Consider the following 25,639-nt stretch of genomic DNA (forward strand, 5'->3'; position numbering starts at 1 on the left):
AAAACTATATCTACTAAATCATCACTCATAGGTTTTAATTCGCAAGGAAGATTTGCTAGACCTTGTGACTGGACGTTGGTTGTCGCCTCTTTAAAAATAATTGATCAACGTTAACAAAACTTTATTGTTACTTGATTTTATATAACATGAATTTGCTCGCAACGACTACCTGACATCTTTTTTTCACACGGGGTGGTTTTCCGTTCAGGGTAACAATTCGCATCAACCCCCGATGAGTTACCGACGGATTTCACTTGCCGAGAATTATTTCCTGTCCTCTCGAAAGTCGGTAAAACGAAACGATGCTACCCTACAGCTGGCATTGAACGCAGGCTACAGTACTTTCACTCATCAAGTTGGAACGGACGTTTGTCATCCAGAACTCGGGTAAACGAAGCGGTTTAGTTTTGATTTGAGGGAACTTGAAATTCTCCCTTAGATTCACTGGTTCTTCAATTCAGTCTCTCCGGTTCTAAACTTTAATTAATCGTTTAATGACTTTTTTTTTGCAGATAATGACTGGGATTAAGTCCGTCAATCACCCGACAGAAAATACCTGGACAATCATGATTAACGAGAAAGTTACGAAAGTCTCCCGACTTGATCGCTGAATTGGCCTCGACACCACGAAAAGCTCTTTCGGTCTTGCAAAATATTAACGACGCTTTATATCGCTACCAAAATGCAAGTCCGCACAATTTGATCCAGTTTCCGATGCTGTACGAGGTGTCGGCAAGTTTGTTTGATCTTGAAAGGCAGGTAACTTGTTTCTAAAATACTTTACAGAATATATTGAGTTACTAAATATATTACATATACCTATTTTCAGAGATTTTGTACAAACGCGTTGCTCCCGTACGGGTTTTCGAATAAATAGTATGGTACAAAAGTGGTAAAAACTAGAAACTAGGTTAAATAAGTCATTAAAAACTATGTTTTTACTGGAATTCACAGGGTCAAGCATTTTGAGCAATTGGTTGGGCCTTGTAGAGCTTCTGCAACTCTTTCATCTTGTCGTTGACGTTCGTCGTTTCGGAATTCCTAAATCCCCCCGTGGGTATTCCGTTCGCCGCAATCATAGGCAAGAGTTCCTCGATCGGAAACCTTTCCGAGGGTGGATCCTCACCCGGTGGTTCTATCATCCCCTTGCTCCACTTCGTCAGCCATTCGCCGCCTCCAGACTGTAAGTAAAAATCGACCAAATTTGGCAACTTGTCAAACCCTTTCAAATCCATCAGTTTGCAGAATGCAAATTTGCACTTCAATTCGAGTAGATGAGACAGTGTCTTCTGGCACGTTTCGCACCACGATTGAAGAAAACTGCCGAACTGCAGATTCCCTTACGCTTTTGAAATTGCATATGTATATATGGCGCGTAATTGCATTTGATTCATCCAATCAACTCGTGATATCTATACAAGCGATTATTCCGAATGTTTGAAGTATTGTTTCCCGGTTTTGGTCATATAATTTGATTACAATGTTACAAAATTAGGTGACTATTCTGTTTTAAATTTCGTTATTCACCATCGTCTCGCTCTGGCTTTTCTTCGGTTGCATTTTTTTTAGTTGCTCTTGCAGCCTGATCCGTTCTTCGAGTTCCTTCTGGATTCTGAGCTGACTCTGATACTTGGCAATGGACTGGGCCCAGGGTCCCATTTCACCATTTATTGCCGCATTGAGGGTTGCCTGTAACGTAAAAACAGAGATCAGTAAGTCTAATTTGCATAAGTTATTTACACTATTAATCTAGGATAATATTCATAATAATAATAACGAGGAGGAATCCTTGAGTGGAAAGCGAGGTGGAAACCTAACAAAAAAAAAAAAAAAGGTTGATGCATGTCTCAATCGACCTTCTTGCATGCGCGGATATATGTATGAGTCGTAAAATAGAAGGGTTGCACAATAATCCGGCTTTGCCGCAAGAAAACATAAACGCAATTCAATTTGTACAGTGCGGTCGTGGCCGTTTTACGTAATTCACCGGCCAGTTCATTTTCGAAAAACTAATATTTAAAATCGGCCTTGACTCGCCTGACGCCGCCTCTTCGAGTCCGAAGTACCGATCCTCTCCGTTTCTTGCTGAGGACCGAGTTCCACTAGGACTTGGAAATCAGCATGCTCTCCGAGCCTGAAGCCAACTCCAAGCCGAGAGTCAGTTCCTAGTTGACGGTAAAAAAAAGAAATCCATTAGATTCTGTCGCAAGCACGTTCCATGACTGCTCATTCATTATTCATTCGTTCTCAATTAATAATTTATCAAAAGAATGGGTTGCCGTTGAATCTTCAATCCTTGTTTGCATGTATAAAGATAATGTAGAAAATAGCTTACAAGTCATTACAAGGCAAATTTCACGTTGAATCAGTGGGAGAAATTTCAGTGAGCAGGCCAGTATATTCGGTAAATTACGATAAATTTTTATCTTCCAAGAAATGATGTAGTCAAGTGTTTTAAGGACCGTGTCTGCTTGTGTGTTTCCATGTGTGTGTGTGTGCACAGAAAAAAAAGACCTTGTTACATCAAAATTCACCGTCCATTGTGCAATCATTCTGCGTGACTCTGGAGTCTTTATACCTACGATGCAGTACCGCGCACGTATTTCAAATAAATCATACAGAAACGTTCAGACATGGTCAACGTGTACATTAGCCAAGTACTCTGCGGCTTGCAGCGTGAGTAGTTTGCGTGTTTTGCACTCTAATTGTAGGTAATATTGTTTTGAATAGCTCTGCGCAGTTTTACGGCGTGGAGAACGTGGAGAACGAGTGTGTGGTTGAATCTGGGTGTCTCATCAAGCAGTTATGTTTATATGAATGGGGTGAAAGTGCTTTGAAAAATCACCGCTTTAATTGAGCAGCGTGAAACAGGCATAATTTCATTTCTAACGCACCTCAACAATGAAGATGTGGGAACCCAGGCTATTTTTAAATTTCGTTTTCTTTAGTAACTGATAGCAGTCGAGTGGATGCTCACCTTTCTTTATCGGCGGAATATTGGAGTAGATGAGAGATAATATCGTGGGCAGTTCTTCCGGAATGATCAGACTGGTCACGCCTTAAAAAAATTGGCAATCCATTAAAAGAAGCTCCCTGAGTTATAGCCTCGTACAAGAAATTGGCCCGAGTTCATCAATCGAGGCCTTCGTAATACCCTGCAGTTTACCAATTGAACACCCGTTGATTTTCCATTAAACTCAACGCAAACAAATCATCCCGATGAAATTCGACACACGAATGAGAATTTAGTTCAACAAAATTTGTTCCTACTTTACAGCGAATTGGAAAACGATTTCTCGGTATAGAGTAAACGGTCACCGGCTCTTCGGCTCTCGTTCGTGTGTCACAGATATTTCGTCACTGGGTTAGTGAGGCAGTAAAATTAACGGAACAAGAATTCGTCACTTCTCTCCATCGGTCTCTGCATAAGATTGCAGAGCCTGCGATATTCAACACGAATCAAAGACACTGTTCCATCGCTAACATCACTGGTGCGTACCATCTCAGGACTTCGGTGACTCAAAAGTAGAAATCGGTTTCGCACCGGTTTGTCACTTACATCGGTAAAACAACAGCAAAAGCACGCTGTAACGCGTCACTGTGATCCGCATCTTTGTCTTCCGAGTACCGCAAAGGTCGAAAAAGCGTAAAGGGCGAATAAAAGCGGAGCAACAATCGACCCTGTCTTCAGGTTCCACAACAACGCATCTTCGTCGATTCCGCGTTCACGCCACCGGTCAGAACACTCGGAGACTTTGCTTTTCGTTGTGGTTCCAATTGCTTCCGACGATCACTCAGGTCGCAGAGGAAATCGAGAACTTTAACCAAATCCTGACTTACGGTAGCGCGATTTTTTCACTCCAACCTCCGACGGCTTGCCGGTTCTGGATGCACTGGTGCCACTGGAGGATTGAACTTTTGGTGCTGGGCATAAAGAACTCCTTGCCGAAGTCGCCTCGAAGTGAAAGGAGTCCCCTTGTCCGGGGAACGGTGGAGGCTCGAGGGTATCGAGGTCACCAGGAGGAGAGTGACTCTCTCCGCTCTCCTACCACCTGCACCTCGTACACGTGATCGTCCGGACACAGCCGGACCTGGACTTGGTTGTACGGAGTCGTGTTCCCGCATTACCACACGGCCTGTACGTACGGCACTGGTACGCGCTAATCGCTACGATGAAAATAAAAGTGGGCTTTCGATGGCCGTCGAGCGACCTTGCGCCACTAATCTTTGCACATCTGCACGCTGATCGAATTGGTTGGGCTGCAGCCACCGATGGAACAACCGTGAGTAGGCTTGGCTTCGTTGTACTTGTTCAACTTTTTCAGCTTCTGACTGAATAGCCAAGTACAAATGCTCGGACAAACGCTGTACCCGCGAAAAACATCGGATGTTCTTAGATAATTGACGAATCTATCGCAGAAAATTACCTCGAGGAATTTTCCTCGCTAAGGGTTCCATGAATTATTGATATCAGGTTTCTGTTAAGGTTTCAGATCGAGAATTGAAAGTTTCGTTGTATCACTTTTCGTACACGGTTCTCATTTTAATTGAGAATCGGCTGCTGATTGGGTAAATATTCGTGGTAATTTCTTGGTTATTTCTGTTTGTAATTTCTGCCGAAATCAATGTTATTCTTCTTACAACTTCTGTTTGTAACGTGTTGAAATTTTTATTTATTTCGGAGTATTAGTCAATGTTGGGCAGGGCCTGTGACAGATTCACGTGCGACAATGATGCGAGAATGTAGGCGCCCTGTGCGAGATCAGTTTGTAAATCGTTTCTACAACCGCTCAAAGTTACTTCGTTACGCTTGTCTTTCTTCCTTATTTTTTTACGCCATATGCTAATCCGTAGTAAACCAGTACCTGACGTGAAATTGAAAGTCAAGCTCGCATTGGTTAGTAAATCAGAAGAGAAGTCTATTTGAATGAGAGAAATCTCGTTGAATTTACCATTTAGGACGGCTAGTGATAGATACGAGAGCTGTGTCCAGCATGCAATTTGTCATGGAGAGAACCTTGAGTCGAGTAGGTAGGATGATTATCCACTTTGGATAAAACGCATAGCGATGGTCCTCTTAAAGAATTTCGGGTGCTACGCGAGAATTTGTTGAGTTATGTGAAAGGCAGAGGTCGTGTCAAGCTTTGAATCAGAGTTGTGACACAATCCTCCATGCCAGTTTCCCAACACCTCGAATATGTCAGGATGAATTGTCTCCGAGGTCACAATAATGCGTACAATTTATGGAAATTATTTTAATAAATCACGACGAATCGCTTCGCTGCACCGCTTCACCTGCTCGTTTTCCAAACCAACAACGTAGAGAAAGGAGTGATGGATGCCGTAATAGATACTTTTGCTTGTACCAGGAGTCAAGCTTGTTTTCTAATAACAGTTATTCCTTTCAGTTAACATTCGTATGTAGTATTTTAACAATCATCGGGGCACATTATCCAATAATTTTTGGACTTTCTTCGCCACGAACTATGAAGCGGAATGTCAGCTTATTCAAGGCAATATTGTACCAGGCACAATTATTCGACTATCGTACATTTTGATGACTCAAATTCGAGCCCAAGCGTCAATCCTCGATTAAAATCCGCGAGGGAGTTTGAAGACAGTTTTACACGCTGATGATTTCGGCGATGGAAACTGGAACGAAAAACAACATGGAACGCCGGTAGGTGTATCATTATTTTCTGTCACTCAAGGAACCTGTAGACGATGTTGAAGAGTCGTAATAAAATGTTTTGAAATTGAGCTTGAAACGTGAGAATTAAACATGTGACACAAAGAGACCTGGAACTATAGCCTCGAGCGTAAAACAATAGTGAATTTGTACAACGCAAACATTATGTGGCGATTGTAATGTGAGAGAGGAGTGAAAACAATTCAGTGCAGTCGACGTCGAGGGAAATTAACAAGCAGGTATGTCGACTTAAAAATGCATAAATCACGCGCTAGATACGCCGCTTCAAGGATCTCGCAGTCCCCTCTTTTCTTGTCAGGTCCAAAGGTTCTCGGCTTGTGCGGATTAGCCAATAGACGACTGTGCGAGCAGAAATCGTTGCTCCTAAAAAATTAGAATTACACTTCACGCTTACAGCAGACTCATCCTGGATATATTCCGCATCTCGTCAAACTCGATACTTTCGATAGCGTATGAACGAATCGCTGTTATTTCAGCTGGCAAATTGGCTCGACAGCTGCGTTTATCAGAGCGAAATGAATAGCGCGCACTTACCCATCTCCAAAAATGCCCCCCTCGACCGTTCCGTCGTGTTATACGGATGTGAATAAACTAGTGTGAGAAAAAGTATATATATATATATATATATACTTGATTGGAAATATAGAGTTTTACGCGCCTGGTTTAGCGACGACGAAACGTAACGACGAAGGTGAGTTAACTTTTAACGAGCCTTAGGTAAAACCATACACGTCTCAATTCTCTTACGTAATTCTCACCGCGAGTGCGAGTCTAGATCGCGGTGATCGTTCGATGATCTGGAAACATGAAATCGACATTAACTTGCCTCTCGTACACCTAGGTGTAATGGAAATTTGCAAGCAACGCGTACGAGTTGGCGTTCTTTTGATCGCGGGGGTATCGATGTCAGGCGGATGCGACGATCCACGACACCTGTAAAACTGTGCTTAGAAAACAAATAGCGATACGCACACGCGTGTCCGAGTCCAAGCGACAAACATGCAGCGTCGAGCCTACCTACACTTGGTACCCACCAACGCTACGTGGCCGACTGCATGTGGGTAAGGCGCGATTGTTTTAGCATATCGAGCCAAGCCAGCAAAGAGTCGAGAGAGTGTATTATCAGCGATAACGCGTGGTTTCACGTGCTAGTGTGTACAATGCGAGCCCGCATGTGTTTGCGACGACTGTGTGGAGAGCCAAGCAATGTTAGGTAGGCCAGAAGCCAGAGTGAGCTCCATGGTAGTCGGCGAGGTATAAGAAACGGGTCGAGGTGTAACCTGCGAATAAAGAAACTATCGCGATTGTGAGCTACGCCCAGACGGGAGGAATTGTTACTCGACTATTGCGGGACTGACAGTGACTCGGTGATCGAGTGCTCGCCAGGAAGCCGGCGAGTCGGTGGTTCGGCTCGGCTGTTGGACGGTAATTAGCCGGGACCGTTGATGTGCTGGTGACAAAAAAATAAAAGAACATTAAAAAAAAAAAAAAAAAAAAAAAAACACAAGACTGCGCGTCAAAAAGGAGGACACCTTGCATCGGCGTTGCTTCGAAAGAAATTCCGTGATAGTCTCATGTCACCCAGTGTATCCGCATAGTATAGTGAGTGAGATTCTCCATCCCGGGACAGAATGTTTTTGGTAAGGAAAGTCAAGGTGGTTGCCAAGAAGATTATTCAATAACGTCATCCGCAACTATAATTCTTTTACTTCCCTCGACGTGCTCGAGTTTTCGATGATCTGGCAGATCTTAATGTCACTCCGGCAAAGCGAAACAATATTTTAGTCCCATTTTATCCTCGTTGGGCTCACTGGTCACTTCCAGGATGTTCGTTATCTGGTTATCCACGGTAATTTTCCAGCCCCACCGCATGTCCGTTTATGACTCCGGTGAATATTTATCGAGAATAACGATTCAAGGGCGTTATGTAGTCGCACTGACCGTCTACGGTGTGTTGTTCCGAGACGAGCTCGCTCTTCATCAGAATGATATTAGCTGGTATGCACTTACTTTAATGATCTGATTTGTAAGCGTCACAGAACTCGCGGTGCGGTCACGTCTTCATCGCTCGTTTGCGGTGAAAATTTTTCCTTCGTGATAAAACCGTGCGTTTCTTTCAAACTCCACGATTCTCATTTCCTTAAGAATACACGATTTCGACACACGTGTGGAAGGAAGAACCTTAGCGTCACATGAGCAGAGACAAGTGTTCAAACAGCGTAAGCCCGTAGAACTATTCCCGCGCACGTGAGACAATAAGCTCAACACGTAATATCGAGATCACGAGAAGATAACGAGCAAACGGTGTAAAGCGGCAAAACTATCCAACCTTGCGTCGCGTCTTGAAGCTGCACGAAAGCTCTTCGCGCAGACATCTCTTTGGCACTCGATACGTCGCTACACGTACCAGTATTATTCACGAGCACTCGGTTATACGTGCGTTTTACACCGTGTAGGTGTGTTTGCCACCAGTGACGAACGTTATGACTTTCGTACCTGTGTGCATAGTTGGCTGCTCGAAGCTTTTCACCTTGTCAATGTAACTTGATATCCGAAGTGATGGACAATTCGATCGTACGGCGCCAGCTCCGCTCAAGTTTGCAACTTATATAGCCGATCACGTCCGGGGAAGTCGTAATTGTTTACAAACAATATTAACACCGATGATGCCGCGATTGGTTTGACCTTGAGAGAAGAGGCACCTCGAACGTACGTAAGGCGTGAGTCGTACATCACAGTGTGTACAGCGATTATTCCATTGTCACTGTATATGCAGAAGGTGCGCAAGTGCCCGTTGTGAGTCGAGTCGCAAATAGATTGTCCGTTTATTTTTTTCTCTTCTCCTTCTCCCTCTCATTTTCTTCTCTCCTCCTCCTCCTTGTGCTGTTTTTCCCACCGTTAATTTCCACCTTTTATTTCCTTTGCAAGACTCCAGATAGCAGGTAATTACGCTTGTCATCGTGCCGCGTGTGCACGGAGAGCGTAGGTATTCGTCGTGCGCACAGTTAATTAGTCTGGGACTCGAAATCGGCAATAGCTACTACCGCTGTCTTCGCTTCGTTCATCGCGAAGCGTAATTTATGCAAATACAGTGCCGATTACACGTATGCCCTGTTCAACCTGCTCCCGACCACCGGACTGACGGTTCTTTCCGTTCCCCTCCTCCCGAAACTACTCGACATCAGCTTTATAATGATCACACGTTAATTCTGCAATTCCAGTGAATGGTGGACGCAGAGTTTCTGGGCCCGTGGGGCCGGTTCGTGCTGATTGGGGCTGGCGCAGCGGCTGTTTTGGTCTTCCTCCTGATAATCGCATGCTTCCTTACGCCCGGATGTATCGGGTACGAGTGCGTACGTAAGCGCCGTAAGTCACGAATGCTTTCTCTCAGTTGAATGTCAAAAATATCACACGATCACGCCGGATTTTATACTCCATTAATATTCAATCCGCTCAAGGCTTTCCATTCTTCGTTACTTGGCACTCGTTTAACAACGTGCGTAACAACGATCGGACGTTTAATTTTAACGATTGTCGTGCGGTAGAACGGTGTTGATAAAGATAACAGCAGCGACTAAACGCAGGCAAGGTATCCTACCTAAGCCGGTCAATTTACAACTGGAAACCAAGGTCAAATCGCTGCGGGTAGACACACGAGTTTCTAGGCAAATCGTTCGGAGGTGAAATTGTTTGGTTGATGGTATCACGATCACATCGGTATCGGTGTGAAATGCCGACCGATATTCCTGATTCACTCGCGAGTCGCGAACAATTATAAGCTTTGAAAGAACTCCGGGATGGTTTCGGAGTTAATTTAAGACTTGTGCAAAGGCCGATAAAATCTGAAAAATTAGTGTCAACGATACGACGCGTGACGCGTTTAATGCTTAATCTTAACGGTTACTCTGCAAGAGAACGGCAGCTTGAGCAATATTGATGAACAAAATGTGCCGGATGATTCGAGCGCACGTTATACATATTATACCGTATGCGGGATTTAAAAGAGACACGAGCGTACTCTCTATACTGTACAGTGCGATCGGTTAAAACGTCACGGAGACGAGGTCTAAGGTGGTTATTTTTACGTTGGTAAGCCGAGGCGGAGATAAGGTTAACGGATAAAAAGAGCCAAGCGTTAAACAAACATTTGTCTTAGGAAAACACGAGACGAATACTCCGTTGAGGTGCAACGGACCCCCGAACGAAAACGTCAAGCTCGCCGACGTAAGCTACAGGTCCTGGAGGCTGGGAAGTTTATACGACAATGGTAACAACCCTGACTCGTCTCACTCCCCCACCTTGCTTTTTCTTATCCTCGGCGTCTGTTGAACCCTCGTTAAAAAATCATCAGTCTTGAGCAGATATTGTGGCTTGTTAGAAACGTGCAAGCCGATTTACCGATTAACTTACCCTGATTATCTCCTCCAGGAAGCATTTGCGAAAACGTCGAGTCCCAGGGAAGGGATTCTCCGAATTCAATCAACGGTACCTTCGAGAGCATCGAGACCGCTTCCACTCTGGTAATTACCTTCCATTGTTCTTTTACATTTGATAATACCGTAATTTACACGATTCGAAATACGAACCCAAACGGCTGATGCGATTTCACGCCGGAGTTGATCCTCGATAATTGGGTCTGGGCGCAAGTCCAAATTATTTATCGTCGAAATTCCGTTGACCATGAGGATGGATCTCGTTACAGTGCGTTTGGCGGTAAAATATTCAAAATATTTTCAATTTTCATCATTCGGAGTTTCGACCAGTAATTTCTAACAAGAGAGAGAGAGAGAGAGAGAGAGAGAGATTTTTTTTTTTTAAAGCAAATTTTGTGGAAATCGTGTACTTTTGAAAAAATGAGTCGTTTTTGGGCAGGAAATAAGCAGGAGATTTTACATAAAAAAAAGTTTGCATTAAATAAAAGAAACGGTGACGTGCTTCTGTAGAAAATGTTATTGCGAAGCCACTGTTAAAATTTCAAATCGATCCATGCAACCATGTTCAAGTAACCTGTCCTCCCAGATTGAAAGAAGTGGTTTCGAGAAAATTGGGTTTAAAATTTAAAGGACCTTTTAAAAAAAATATTTCGCTACAGGGTCGATTGGATATTGTTTTTATGACCCTAAGATATTGTTCAAGCCAAAAAGAAACCCAATTTTCCAAAATCCGAGAGCATTTCCCCTTAAGGGGGAAGGCCACTGTGACGGCCGAAAATATGACCGATTTTTAAGAATTTTTTTCACAGGGATAACTGATTAATAAAGGGTTCGGATTGTCGGTATTTTATTGAGTATATATTAAACGTGTTTTGAATAAATTTTTAATAAAAAATATTCGAAATCAACAAAAAAATTCCCCTCCGTCGTGGTATTGATATCTCGGTGAAGGATTATTTGAATTTTTATTTCTTTTTGATTATGTATAAAACGACAACGGATTACGAAATTTTGTATTTTCAAGGCCCTTTTGCCGTTGCCTTCCCCCTTAAAACTAAAGTTGAATAAGACTGACAAGAGAGAGAATGTATCGTTGATTTACGTAATCGGCGGAGCTAAATTTTCAGAGTTTGATCAACGTCGAAAAGCAGCCGAAGGATGACCCGCTCAAGGATTTTCCAACGGAGTTGACAATGAGCTTGCAATACTTGCCGGCGAGTGCGGAAAACGTAACGGGGAAGCTCGTAATCGGCATCGAGGTACCTGCTCTTGAGCTTTAAAAGCGCAACGTTGACCGTGAATCATCGACTGATGCGTATACCGGTTTCTTTTCAGGCGGTATCGAACTTACCTCAGAAGCAGTACAACTGCACCCTAGAGCCGTATGTGGCGGTGAACATTGTAAAGCAGTCCTGGTCCAACCGGAATCCGGAAAAACTGCACAGCTTTAGGACGAGGGGGGTTCGGCACACGGCCAGCCCAATTTACAGAGAAACTTTCGTCGTTGCGGATGTCAAGCCCCAAGAAGTCAAGGCACGTGGATCCCGTCATTATCACACGTTATCATCCGTGACCTTGCACCCGGGGATTTCGGTCTTGGCAGCCTTAGTCGCCTATTTTCACTTGGCAGTCCGTCCAACACCTTTTGATTTTCTTTCAAACGATTCGCGCACCGGGCAAAAAGCTTTCCCCCCGTTTTTGAGCCTGGCTAACAATGACGTGCAATTGTTCCGAACAACTCAACGCGCTTGCTTTGATCTTTCATTGTTAATTTTTCAGGAATGGGCTGTTGACGTCACGGCATACGATCACGACAGGTACGCCAATCACACGGAGTTATGCACGCTCAGAGTTCCTTTGAAAGAAGTGAAGAAGTTATTGACCAGCCCGGAAATTCATTTGCTTAATTACAAAATGAAGCGGTCGAGCAAGGTGTGTGTAACAACCGCGTTAGATCCGTCGATCCTTGACCGCCGAACAGACCCGTTAAAGCGCTGTATAAGTTGTCCTACTTCGATCCTCGTCTCCATATTTTATTTCGGGATCTGACTGCGTTCCAGTTGAACGGTCGAACAGGTTCGCAACGAGGGACTTTTGACCTCGTTCTCAATAATTTCCTGTCGTTTATTACTACGTAGAAAAATTAAATCAATAAAAAATAAATGCGCGAACAAAAAAGTTGTAATGATCGATGTAATTAATGCAGTCAGCACGTGGTTCGGCGGTCAAAAATACGTCGCAGCTACTAACAATATTTCATGATATTTCCGGTTTAACATCTATGTTTAATAGCTACCGTACAATCTTTTCTTTTAGGAATTCGGTAACATCTTGCTGGGAATAAGTTACCTGCCAACTGCGCAGAGATTAACGATTAACGTTGCGAGGCTCGCTAACGTTAAATTCGCACCAACCGTACCGACGTTAAATGATTTCAGTGAGTGTCAAGTTTTAATAAACTAAACTAATATATTATCGTATAATCGTCATTTAAATATTAATAACGTAACGATAAATTCTGGCAACAATTCAAGCGCGCCGAAGTTTAATTGACCCTCTCGCATTGCAGATCCGTACGTACGGATATTAATGCTTAATGGAAAGACGGGGCGGAAGATGAAAAAGAAGAAGACGAAATTCTTGCGAGCAGCTGCTCAGCCCGAATTCAATGAAACGTTAACGTTCGACTTGACCTTTGCTCAGCTCGAAACTATTCAATTTCTCGTTGCTGTTTGGAGCAAGGTGACGTATCGCGTTCCAAATACACGCATGAAATATCAAAAATTCAGCCAATAAAACCGCTACATACAGCATACGGATCTATGAAAAATTAGGCAATTATTTACAGGACTGAATATACGATGCGGACAAAATGGTCTCACATTCTCATTCTATTTATTCCAGAATATAATCGCAGAGGAAAACAGCAGCGGGCAGCACAGCGACAGCGAAGAATCGATAAATTCCTATAAAAAATCCAAAGACGTTTGCATAGGAAAAGTAGCCATAGGAAAGGGGGCGAGAGGTGCAACGGAGAAGGCCCACTGGTTTGCCGTTTTACAAAACCCAAGAAAAATTGTCACGGTTTGGCACACGCTAAAGTAGAATGTATAATCTGTAAATAATGTTAAAATAAATTGTAAAAATGGAATTCTGAAAGACTTTTTCACGCTTGCGTTGATGCCTGAAACGCAAGAATATTTTTGAATATGTTTAATTGAACAATCGATCCATCAAAGTCCGAATACGAGTCGTAACATCCAGATAGATACGATCTGTTAGTTTTTATTTATCTGTAAACTTGCCTCAGTTGTTTCACGCGAACCGTTTCTCAATTTATTCTCGGTTGTTTCGTGCAAAGTCGATCTTGCATCGGAGCTGTCAGTTAAGGGGTTACATGGCGTTTGAAGGGGGAAAAAAAACATGTTTTCTCTAATTTTTTTTCAATTTAATGAAAGAGTTATTTTATTAAACCTTCAAGAGTATGAAAGAATAATATTTGATCAAATTTCCATCCAAAAATTTTGTAAATTCAGCCGTTGAGAACTGGTTTTCGAAGAAACACGAAACACATGAAAGCTTGATGTGAAATCAAAAAACCAAATATTTTTTGTCAGTAGGTAATCATAGCTCGTGAACGTAAGAAGGATTTAGAAAAAATTGTAATTTGAATCTTTGGTAGAGTTGTATGAAAAACACTACGGTTTTTGTTTAAATCTAGACCACGTATTACCTTGTAAAATAAGTTCTGATTAATTAAAAAAAAATCCTTTTATCAATCACTAGCTATACACTGCATCTTGATTTCCGCTAAAGCTATTATGAGTTATCCTGTACACCGCAAGGTTACTCGTTTCTTCGAGAACCAATTTTCCAAAATTTTATTCAAATATTGTTCTTTTATAAGCTCAGAGTTTGAATAAAACAATTCTTCTACCAAATGAAAGAAGATTATAGAAAACATGTTTGTTTTTTGCCCTCTAAAACCCGCGCAGCTCCTTAATATCGTTCGTCTTCTCGCGGTCTGCCGTTTCGGCGGTTCGAACGAAGGGCGCGAATCGCCATTTTGATATGACGGTTGCTCGCGTCGCCGGCAGAGGGAACGCGGATCGCGGAACGATTGGGAAGCATATCGGGCAGGCAGGCGGACAGGCGACCGACTTCAGTCTGTTTTGTGACTTGTGAGTGCGCGCGGCTGAGTGGCGTCGTGTTATGTTTTGTGTTTTTTCTTTTGCATCATCATAACCGCCCGTATAGTTTCGCCCCCTCCATCCAACCGTAGGTGATAATTGGTGTGAGTTTTAACCCGTCGCCCTGTGAGAGACGGGATCCGATCTGATCGTCACTGAAACGTGAGTATCGCAAAATTTCTCCCCCTAACGTTAATTTTTCATCCATTGTGTACTTTGCCATTTCACCCGCGATCCAATCCGCTCAACGGATAATCGCAATACGAATATGAACCGTAAACCACAGCCGTTGATCGGTCAGAGTTTACACTTCGGAATTGTTGCGCGTTTTCCACTAGCCGCTTCTGCTTGCCACTTGTTTCTCTATTGTCTCGACTGCGAGTTCGCCTCGAGCCAACCGCCGTTTGTTCCTTCTCCGGATCTCTTAGCATCGAAACGGCGATATCGCCGGTTTCGAATCCGATTTTCGCAACGGTTGTCCGGCTTGAACCCAACTCAACCCTAACCTCATTGCGCGACAAATGCACAATCTACGCATTGTATACCTGTAATGTATAAGCAATACAAGCATAAACTGTATGCAGATAAGAGAGCGCGATCGCGTAATCGTAACCTATAATGAATCAGCTGACGCGTCTACGGTTGAAGCTTTGTAGGCGAGTAAGTCGAACTTCGTCGAAGCCACGCTCACAGTCATTCCGACCATCTCATACCTTCTTACTCGACGATTTTTCGAGCTCTGCGACATGAGAGGGAAATAAAAAAAAAAAAAAAACTCCCGGCGACTTATACCTGCTCGCTCTTTCCCTCGCGTCTAGCCTCTAGCCTTTACTTACGATTAGCCGGTTTTCGGCCGCCGATCCGCTCGCCCAGTCGCCCCGCGCTTCTTCAAAGACCTACATGCAATGGGTTTTTACTCGCATGTGTAGTACGACTCGTGTACAACAGATTGTCAGTGAGTACCGTTTCATTGTCGGAATGAAGAGGGGTGCGTGTTATCGGTGTGACGAGCTCTTTCTTTCCTTGTCTGTAAAAAGGTAGATTGAAAGCTCCGAATGGTCTGCGTATCGACAAAACAGTGCCCGGGCAACCCGGAGCGTTATTAAAACGCCTTTTTCGACGGGACGAAAGGCGAGTGCGTTGTTTGAAAGGGCGATTATCCCGCTTTCCTACGAGTTGGTGTGATTTTATCTCTGAGAGACCGAAGTCGGTAACGTTAACGTAACGAAACATTAAGGGAAAAGATCATTATTTCGCATTTTTATAGTGACATTGAATGAGACTGAAGTTAGTAACGTTATTCCAATGATTAACGTATCGGAAAATCGTTTATTCGCTGCTGCAGGAATGTCTGAAATTCAGTGAATTATAACAGGGCAGAATGTATGCATATTTTCAAAACTTAACTACTTCAAAGTCACTATAAACTTACAAAATAGTAATTTTTCACCCCAATCATTCTTCGTTACGTCAACGTTAAGTTGTCAAGTTTTCCAAACATGTATTACATGTATTTTCCACATTATAACTTACCGTATCACAGACGTTCTCGAAACTGCTAAATAACGATTTTATCCCAAACTTGAATCATTACAACAACGTTACCAACATCAGCTTCATTTATCTCTTCTGGAAACATTTCCAAACGTTTCGTCTTTGCGCATCCTTCAATCGCGTATTAATCAACTTCATGCTATTACTGTCAATCTTTTGTACAAATACTGTGCAGGCGCGGTAGTGAAGTGTGTCTAGGAATATATCTTACTATCGTTGTCGCTGAACAACTGTTCGATACGTAGATACGTAGATATACGGATCTTTGAAGGATAGCTACTTCTTCCGAGACAACGACGACTGCTACTGATTTATGCTAATTACCCATCCTGCTCGCTCACGAGTGGCAGCAATTATTTTCCACCACTGTGTCGATGGCTCTTATTTTCTTTAGTATTTTTTTTCTTGATTATTTCATCCTCATTTTACCGGCACACGCGCGGCATGATTGATATATCTGCACGGACCGTGACATAACACCACCTTACGTAATTTTTATCATCCAATTACCACGGACAATCTGTGTAATCTTAGGGACAAACTAGTTTTCACAAATCCGAGAAACTAGAGTTGCCTCGAACGAGTGTATGACTATTTTTTTCTGCTACTTCGGGGGTTGAAAACTTTATTTGTAAGTATGAATAAAAAAGTGAGAAAAAGCGAAATAAAAATCATCCGTACGATTTAATATTCTCTGCCTAATGAAAAATTTATCTTCCGTCAAATTTGTTGGACGTGACGTTACTTCAATGTCCCAGCAAACTGTACATTGAAGAAGTTTTTTTTCTTTTTTTTTTTTTGTTTTACCTGTCCAAAAGTCGGGTTGTTTTTTGTTTTTTCATACAGGTGTACGCGTATGATTTATTTTGTCAATTTAAGTAGCATAGCAGGATGAAACTGCGAAATGTAATTTGAATTGATATGAAAGGCGACCTCAAAAATATAAAAAAAATCCGGTAAAAACTATTGAGTGACTCGATTGTAAAAGGCGAAAAATATGATTCGAAAAATTTCTAGAACCTCAGTCAGCGAATGCGACTTATATGTTTTTGGTTTTCTATTCGAAACGCACGTCTCGAGATAAAGTTTCTGCAACATTTTCTAAGGAAAAAAAATAGCATCGTTGTACATGTAGAAAATGTTGCCAGGCAGAGGCACGTAAACTGTATAAATATTACGGGGTATTTGATCGAACCAAACGCTTTTAACGATATCGTAAAACGTTGGTCTCCTGCTGCATGCAAGGATCGCGTGCACGCGAATTCAACCGTGACTTATACCCCGAAAACATGTCTCGATCGATTTCCGATGAGGGAATTCGGTCCCATCGCCGAATGAACGGGAGTCTACTACATTTTGTATGTTGCTGGCGTTATTGATAGTTTGTTAGATTTATCGTATGCTCACGATCGAATGAAGGAGAGCTTGAACTTTATTAAAATATATTGAAATTTATTTTCAGCGTTATACAATTGTACTGGAATTACAAAATTATGCATGATGCACATGAGCCGATAGACTGACCGCTGTCGCTTAGAGCCGTGAATTCGGTGATAAGAAGAATTCGGTTCAATGACGGTGGAATAATAAGTTTTCTGTGCGCGATGCATAGTCATCGTATTACTGTTAAAACTAAATGTGCGGTTGGGGTGAAGTTTTTCTATCAAATAGACCGACGAAATTCATGTTTAAATAAAAATACCACCATTTGTTTATACTCGTGTTATTCCTATTATTTATCGTTGAGGGTAAAACCTGTCGCGGAAGAATTTTTAACGCGATGTATGTTTCTGAATCCTTTTATCAAAGCTTGAATGTTTTAAAAAATTTTAAACAACGTTATGGAATCAGCGTGGAATTTGAATCGGCAAATCGTCGTACGTAACATACAGTTGAGACATATTACTCATTTCTTACGACGGGTCTAAACACGAGTTATGATGTAACATTGTAGCAGGTAATGTAACTGTCAAATTGAATCGGCTTTCGCTTTCGTTTCATTTTCGTTATCATCGTGAAAACTAGCCGAAGATGGAAGGATGCCCGAAAGCTGGGTGCACGCGGTGGCAATAAGACGTGGATATTTATTAGCCTAAACGAACTGGTGCCAGTTTGTGAGACCTCACGGACGAAACTGTTACAGCGATACATCTTGCATATCTCGGCTAGGACTGAACACGGCGGTAGTTTCGACGCTCGTTTTAATAGCTAATCGGGCCACTACAAACCTACTCGCGTGTCTCTCTTCATTTCTCTTCTATTTTTCTTCATTCCTCTCCTCTCGTCCGAAACCTTTGGACGACACGACCGAGACGCTCTGCGGCACTCTACTCTAGTCCATCGCTAAAAAATACCTAGCGTTGTAGAGATACCCAACGACGGTCGTTGAAATAAAAATAGCGTTGCCACGTTGAATATAAATAAGAGAGAGAGAGAGAAATAAGGCCCTCTTAAAATACACGCTGCTTCTCTTCTCTTCTTTTCTCATCTCTTTTCTTTGAGACGCGATGCAGCGTCCGTATGTTTGTCTATATTCGCCCGGATTGACACGTCTCGTCAAACTCTTTGACTATCTTTCCTTCACCCCCGATTTACGGTATAAGCGCTCATTTTTAATAAATTAAGCCCACTTCCTTGTACCTACATCAAATTCGATTTTACATGTAAGGAATTTTCTGTCAAGATTATTTTCAGTAATCAATTTGTCAGTCGTTGAATTCGCTCTTTTGCTTGCACTATATTCCGGTTTAATGGGGCGGGTGTGAGATTCCGAATTTGAGAAGTTTCGAAATTATTCGGTGGCGAAACTTGAAGTAGAATAAATCGAACTTTGACCAAACATCAAAGTTTCGAAAAGGAAGATTTTCAGTTCTGTAAATTTCTTGCTCGGTGAAATTTCACCACTTTGATCGTTCTTTGTTTCGGATTTTCGATATTTTCATTTCGGAATCCTGGTTATTCTGTTTTTCGGTTTTTCTGATTCTTTACACCCACTCGGAGAACAATATACGCTGTGCGAATATACTTCAATTTTTGGAATTTTACTCTATCGAAACTTTATTGAATTTGAATTTTCGGAATCTTACATTTCGGAAGTTTGAGTCGTCGACTTCCCGACCATTCGAAACTTTGTCGTTTCTTCAAAGTTTGATTTCTTTACTTCAAGTTTCGACATGAAATAATTCGGAATTAGTCGCTCTCGTAACTTCAACCCCGTCCCGGTTTCATTAGGGATCGAATTTTTTTTCTTAATTATACCAGCTAAATTAGACGATGGAACCGTATTTCGTACGGGCTGATAAACCTTCCAGGACGGTGATTAGGAAATGCAAACGATACAGGGAGGCGACGAGCTCGCCGTTATTATACCGTGTAATCCTAGCTCAACTCCTGAGTGATCATCTTGTCGAGAGATGATACGCATCGTCATCTAGCTGGTAAGTGAAACCTCCGCTGTATCGCGGATCGTAGTTATTAACGATTGATCTACTTTCTTGCCAAAATCCGCACAAACTGTACAACTTCCAGCAAGCCGTCATCGCTAGGCTTGGTTAATCGCCTTTTAACCGTTACCAATCGTTTCTTGTGTCGTGGAAACGTAGGTACGTCATGATTTATTATTTGCTTGCTGCGCCAGGAATCAGGAAACCGTTGTGTCACGGAACCGGCGGATTATCCGAGAAGGCCGAAAGTGGCGACAAAATTCATTCGTGAAATTCGTTCATGAATTTGTATGGGGGTAGATATTGCGATATTACTTCGATTTTGTACTTGTGGTTTTCTTTTTCTCTCTTTTTACTATTTAATCAATTTAATCGTACGTTTGCATCGTACGGAGATGATAAGTATTATAAGCGTAGTGTACGTACGTATAGTCTTGATTCTTGTTCATCGATTATTATGAAAAAAAAAAAACCAAGCCAAAAATGGTGATGTGGGTATAGTGGGACGACAGCGAAGAAGAGGAAGTGACAATTTTGTGGTTTTTATTTTGTTATCGCTGCCTCCAGACGGTAATAATTTAAACGGAAAAGCGGTTTCACCTTATGCGGGCGGTGCGGGGTTTTTCTTTTTCTTTCCTTATTCCGATAAAGACGTTGCACCATCACCGCTCATCAACGAGGGATTACGAGTTTGCATTGCGTCGGTAATGAGACGACGATGTTTTACACCTATAATGTAGCTGCTGCTGTTGATGGAGGGAGTCGAGAGGGAATCGAGTTGCAAACGACTAAGAGGTTAGAGGAGACGGAGGTAGAGGTGGAGGTGGAGGTGAAGACGGAGATGGATACCACGGACACAGCTTCTACGCGTCTCGTTTTACGCAATTGCGTCATCTCACCTCTTCTTCTTCTCTCTCGCGGAGTTCGCAGCTTCCAGTTTGTGCTGCTTATCCTCAAAACGCTCCCTCGAATTCAATTCGATCCAGTAGCAGCCTGAGAGGCATCGTCTGAGATAGCCGAGGCAGAAGCCGAGTGTGTACAAATATTGATATTATTTGTGGAAAAACATTGTTAGATTATTTCTGGATTGTAAAGGGAGAATTATCGTGCCGTTGAAGTTGGTAACGTTTACGTACAACGGAATATTGGAACAAATATCACCATTTCGCGACTTTGGAACGACTTTGAAGCCCAGTTATTCCACGTGTGTTTCTCAAATATTAGTCGGCAGTTCTTGCGGTGAGAATTTAAAAACTGCGAAGTAACGACCGTCAATTTTATGTGAAGAAAATTTAGGTGTCTTTTTTACATTAACGTTAGAAATTTTAAACACTTGATGGAAAAGAAATTCATTCTCCGATATTATATTATCTCTTACCGTACACGTTATACACGTATTGTGATACTCATCCAGTGTCTGTTACGAGTAATACAATCGACTTATTTATACCACCTCGTTGATTGTTGAGAGGAGAATAGAACCGTGGTATCGGTTATACCTTACGCCTTATACCTTGAGAATGCACGCTTATAGGTGATTTGACTCGCCTACGATGGTGTTTCGGTTCGTTTCGAGGTAATAATCTACACACGAAAAGGATCCCTCGAGGACGAGTGTGTGAACGGCATTCATGAATAACTCTGTACGATGTCCACCGGCAGCAGCTCCGCAGGAGCAGGATGGAGGAGGAAAACCTTAGGGCGATGCATACTTGAGCATCAGGTATACACGCCTCATCATGCCTGGAGCAGGTTCATTCAGTAAAGAAGCCACAAAAGGTTGTTGCAGCAGGCCTGCGAGGTACTTCATACCTGACGAGGCTCGCCAAGGCACCTGCCTAGTCGCTCTTACCACTCTCATCCACTCGGTATTTTTTCCAACGGTGATCGTTCGTCGTGTCCCTTCGAATGACGGGAATATACGTTGTAATATTATGCACGTACGTGTATGTGTGTTTGCCTATTTTTCCCACAAACCTCGGAAGAGTCTGACAATGAGAAGAGGATTCGACGGTTTTTTACATTTTCGACAACTTGCGGCAAAGGCGGGGAAGATTTTTGAAGACGAGAAATCACGTTCGTACAAGTTGTTATTGTGTAATATTCGAATGGCTGAAGGAGTTGGCTCTTCGATATATGAGTATATTTTTTCTCTTTTATCGTGGTTTGCTAAATTTCCGACATTCCTGAAGATGAAAATTAACGATTTTTTCTAATCATGTATTGTCGCAGTAACGTTAACAATTTAATCTTCGTATAAATTTTGATTTATTGCTTCAAAATCGATGCTCGTATCAAGTCGCGTGTTTGAAATTCTCCGGCATCAAATTTCTCTCACAAACAACGCGTTTCAGAATTCATTCTCTGTTATTTATTCCGATGACGAGTGTGAGAAATTGAATTTTGACGATATACCTGATGGAAACTTGTTCTAAAGAAGAAAAAAAAAAAAAAAAACCAAAAAAATAAAACAAAAGACGAACAAAGCAGCAAGTTTTTTGCGGTTTCGCATATCGGTATCGCGCTGTAACCGATTTCAAGGTACGGCATGTATGCTAGATGACATTGTGCGGGTAACAGGACTAACTAATTCCATCCTGCCTGCCTGCCTGCCTGCCTGCGTGCAAACCAAGGCTGTGCCACGTCTTGCCGTAAACAATGAAATCGCATGGAATATGTGTAATACTTACTTTTGTGACGACAATGTAATTGCGCTCTGTTATTTGCCTGCTTGGAGAGGTACTTCCGCCTTAACCTTCCTTCATTCAACGATCAGCTTGTATTACTTCCGTCTGCGGTTCGACCTTTCAAAAACAGAAAGAACGCCGCAGAGGTTTTTTTTTTTTTTTTATTTTATTTTTTTTATTCCGGTAGAATCTTACACCAGGTTAAAAGTTTTCCTCTCTCGAAGTTCACAGAAATAAACTTTGCTAAATTTATATTTCGTTGAAGTTTATCTTATCACGATTGAACGTATGCGATTACTGCTGTAATCGTGAAATGGAAGAGGAAATTTCTCATCTCGAACTTAATCGCTGCATCCGGAGATTCATTGATACGTAAAATTTAACCAGTGTTTGTATAACGTGCGTATTGCAATTACGTCTTACACGCGAGACGATTAATTCCATTTATCCATCCGCAAGGATTTTACAGATGTGCTTGTAACGATTCCACTGAATTTTTTTTTCTATCAAGATAAGGAGATGCGTACGTGCGTACGTACAAATCTTTTAATCTTTCGATGACGTTACCTGTCCATAAACGATCGGCGTTTCCGCTATCGTTAAAAGTCGTGCAAAAACTTGGCCAAATTTGAAACCCTCATATTTATACTCTCTCTGTTGTATAATATACACGTCCGTATATCTTTACACATATACGTAAGTATAGGCAATCATATTACACACATATATAGGCGCGATATTCTCAAGCCAAATAGTCATATACCTATATCATGTATCCTCGCGGTGTAATTATTACGTCCGTACAAATACCCCGGCTTTATAATCCTAAAGTTTAGACACGCTTGTGTTGTGCGTGCTTGTGCCTGGATAGATTATCCACACTCTTTCACTCTTGCTAACCAAGTCGGATACGTAATAGTGTGTGTGTGTATAAAGGTGAACTGCGATCGCTGTGCAGTTTCTTCTTTCTCTTTTTCTACAATTCATTACTATTTTTTATTTATTTTTTTTTTTTATCCTCAGATTTTTATTACTCCTTACGCGACTCTCGCGTGTGCCTATATATGTATGTGTACGTGTATACGCGTAAGTAGTATTACGCTATATTTGTACAACTTATATCGAGAATCAGGGTCATGTCGATATTCTACCTTAACTATGCTACGTACACTTATTTATACCTTATGCCGCATTGAACGACGATTTTCTTGTCTCTTTGTGCGTTGCTGAGTCCGTTTAGCGCGGTGGTGGTGGTTTCTTTTTTTTCTTTATTTTTGTGCCAATATTTGACGTTTGAGTAAACGATATTGTTTATTTTATTCTTCTTTACTTGCCTTTTTATCTCTTTCTCTCTCTCTCTCTCTCTCTCCCTCTCTCTCTCTCTCTCTGCTCTTTACGAGTGCTGCTGCAGTATCTGAGGCTTGAGAAATCGCCTTCTCGCAGCCGTACGTCGATTGAATTTTAAACTTTTGGTCTTCACCTTCGTAGTAGTGCTTAAACGTTTCGTGTACGACCGTACACTTACCGGGATTACTAAACTACGCACAGTTTTCTTTTTCTATTTCTATTTTTTAACAGACAAAAATTGGTAACTTTAATCTCGCAGAGAGAGAGATTTGTCTCGTTTTGCTCGTCGATGTGATTTCCAAATCGGGCAAACAAAGTTTCTTGATATTCACGCGTTTGCGCTTTATTCTTTCTATTCGGGGATACTTATTTTCGTCTGATTATTTTACTGCGGATTCTCTTTGCTGTTACCTAAGCATTACGCAATATGACCGACTGATTCTGTGGTATAATATATGCATAGGAATACCTTGGCCAACTCGACTAGGCTTCGCGGTCCTCGCGTGTGCTTCCTATTTTCTTTTCTTTTTTTTTTTTTCTTTAAATTCTTTTTTAGAAAGCAGATTAAAAAATACAATTCACTCATTTGGAACCGATGAATGGCAGTACCGTGACGGACCGTCGCGTCCTCGCGTTGTTGCTAATAATACGCCATTTTTTCTGCAACGATATCGCGTATAGAATTGATTAATTAATCATTCGAAGAACGTGAGAAAGGAATAATATCAATTCCTTTTACCAACAGTTCAAAGATGCGAGAAGAATGAAAAATAAAATACAATGCAGCTGTAAGTAAAGAACAAGTATATTGACATCGAGTGTGTTATAAGATGACGCTTGCAGATTAAATACGTACGTCATGTTTTGATAAGATTTCATTCAGACTATTTTTAATTCGCTGTTATTTAAATACAAAATTAAATCATTGGGTCTGGAAAGTGATGGAATGCTTAAAACAACTCACAATTAAATTACAGATAATCATCGCGTCTTTTAATATGACCGTGCATACATTTTTATGCATCGAGCGGATAATTTTTCATCTAGAAAAATGAATAATTATTAATAAATATACCAAATTGATCAAATTTTGGAAATTATTATTATCTTCAAATTGGCCAAATAAATGTTAAAAAAGAGAAAAAAATAGTTTCCACTTCCTGATTTGGCCTCAAATGATCGCCTTTGATCGAAGAAGTCTTGAGGCTTTCTTTTTTTTTTTTAATTTATAAAAATATATCGGCTGGAGAGAAAAATCTGGAACAATTCAGGCGTGCTATTCGGTGTTAGGAGGGTCGTTTACAAAATTATGAACGTAATTGAAAATTGTGAGGGAAAATCATTTGTCGAGTCGCGTAGAATACTTCGTATGCATACATATTCTGCCCTCATAATAACAGCTTTTGTTGTTGACTTGATAAAACGCGATGCATGAAAGGCACAGCACGGATGCAAAATCTGCATGCGGATGCATCGATGCGTTGAATAACATGCAAATATTTTTCTTTCTACGGGATCTTCCGTTAATGAATATTCAAAATTATGCATTCCTAATTTTTCTTATACATATGTTTATATATATATATATATATAATCCGCGGACGTTTAGTGGACTGTGAAATGAGAAACCGTTTCGTCTTGATCGTGTATTTATAGATGAGAGAAAATTATCCAGCTACAATAAATTATAACTAATTGGTTTCTCACAATATTTGTTACAAATTTCGTACTGCGTTGCTCGAACTGTGAAAATTCAAGGCAAATACACGAATGCTTGTTGTACGTGTACCTAATAATGCAGTGTGTGGTTCGAGGGCTGCGAAGATGATGTAGATGAGAGTTTTTGAAGTACATCTCTACTCACGATTATTACATTATGCCGCAGTGTGTGCTTGAGACGCGAGTAGGAATAAGTGCCTTTTTAAATATTCTTAAGATTCTCGCCTCTTCGAAACGCCTTTCGTTCCTTCTCGACGACTCTGAGAGACTAATGGAGTACGATGCGTGAAAGCAAAAAAACATCGAGACTTTTTTTTTTTTTCAACGTTTGATTACGAATATTTATCCAGAAAAAATTGAAATTCGATGGGCATATTAGTGCCACGAATTTGTCGAGAAGTTTTTTTTTCTCTCAGGATTGAAGTTTTTCAATATATAGAAATAAGCTTTTCAAAAATCGTGGTAAATTGAAATTCCATTTAAAATCATACATGTACCCGAATTCTTGAAATTGATTCATACATTTTACTTCGTCTATCGACTTTGCCGAAAAACT

General features: G+C 41.4%; 3 protein-coding genes across 9 annotated transcripts in view; 2 read left to right on the plus strand and 1 right to left on the minus strand.

The window, feature by feature from the left end:
• Positions 1 to 104: 104 nt before the first annotated feature.
• On the minus strand, positions 105 to 4,125 carry LOC124180729. Its single transcript, XM_046566475.1, has 6 exons — positions 4,108 to 4,125; positions 3,841 to 4,045; positions 2,978 to 3,058; positions 2,038 to 2,165; positions 1,528 to 1,689; positions 105 to 1,181 (listed from the first exon to the last, which is right to left on the minus strand). The coding sequence occupies exons 1-6, from the start codon at positions 4,123 to 4,125 to the stop codon at positions 957 to 959; spliced, it is 819 nt and encodes a 272-aa protein (XP_046422431.1). The 3' UTR covers positions 105 to 956.
• Positions 4,037 to 13,294, plus strand: LOC124179579 (synaptotagmin-1-like). Of its 7 annotated transcripts, none has more exons than XM_046564127.1 (10): positions 4,037 to 4,283; positions 8,932 to 9,076; positions 9,867 to 9,977; positions 10,139 to 10,230; positions 11,271 to 11,402; positions 11,479 to 11,676; positions 11,923 to 12,075; positions 12,460 to 12,580; positions 12,713 to 12,885; positions 13,048 to 13,294. In XM_046564127.1, the coding sequence occupies exons 2-10, from the start codon at positions 8,935 to 8,937 to the stop codon at positions 13,246 to 13,248; spliced, it is 1,323 nt and encodes a 440-aa protein (XP_046420083.1). In that variant the 5' UTR covers positions 4,037 to 4,283; positions 8,932 to 8,934; the 3' UTR covers positions 13,249 to 13,294. The 7 variants fall into 7 exon arrangements, with proteins under 7 accessions (XP_046420083.1, XP_046420084.1, XP_046420089.1 ...); XM_046564128.1 differs by lacking the exon at positions 4,037 to 4,283 and adding an exon at positions 4,759 to 5,928; XM_046564131.1 differs by lacking the exon at positions 4,037 to 4,283 and adding an exon at positions 6,931 to 7,350 and having other exon boundaries at positions 11,295 to 11,402.
• Positions 13,295 to 14,315: 1,021 nt separating this feature from the next.
• LOC124181396 (mitogen-activated protein kinase-binding protein 1) overlaps positions 14,316 to 25,639 on the plus strand; it is an 83,804-nt gene continuing 72,480 nt past the window's right edge. The window contains exon 1 of the mRNA XM_046567935.1: positions 14,316 to 14,495. The gene's annotated coding sequence lies outside the window, so the exon portion shown is untranslated. The remainder of the gene's footprint in view (positions 14,496 to 25,639) is intronic.

The sequence above is a fragment of the Neodiprion fabricii genome, chromosome 4 (assembly GCF_021155785.1).
Source record: "Neodiprion fabricii isolate iyNeoFabr1 chromosome 4, iyNeoFabr1.1, whole genome shotgun sequence".
In the NCBI taxonomy this organism is placed as follows: domain Eukaryota; kingdom Metazoa; phylum Arthropoda; class Insecta; order Hymenoptera; family Diprionidae; genus Neodiprion; species Neodiprion fabricii.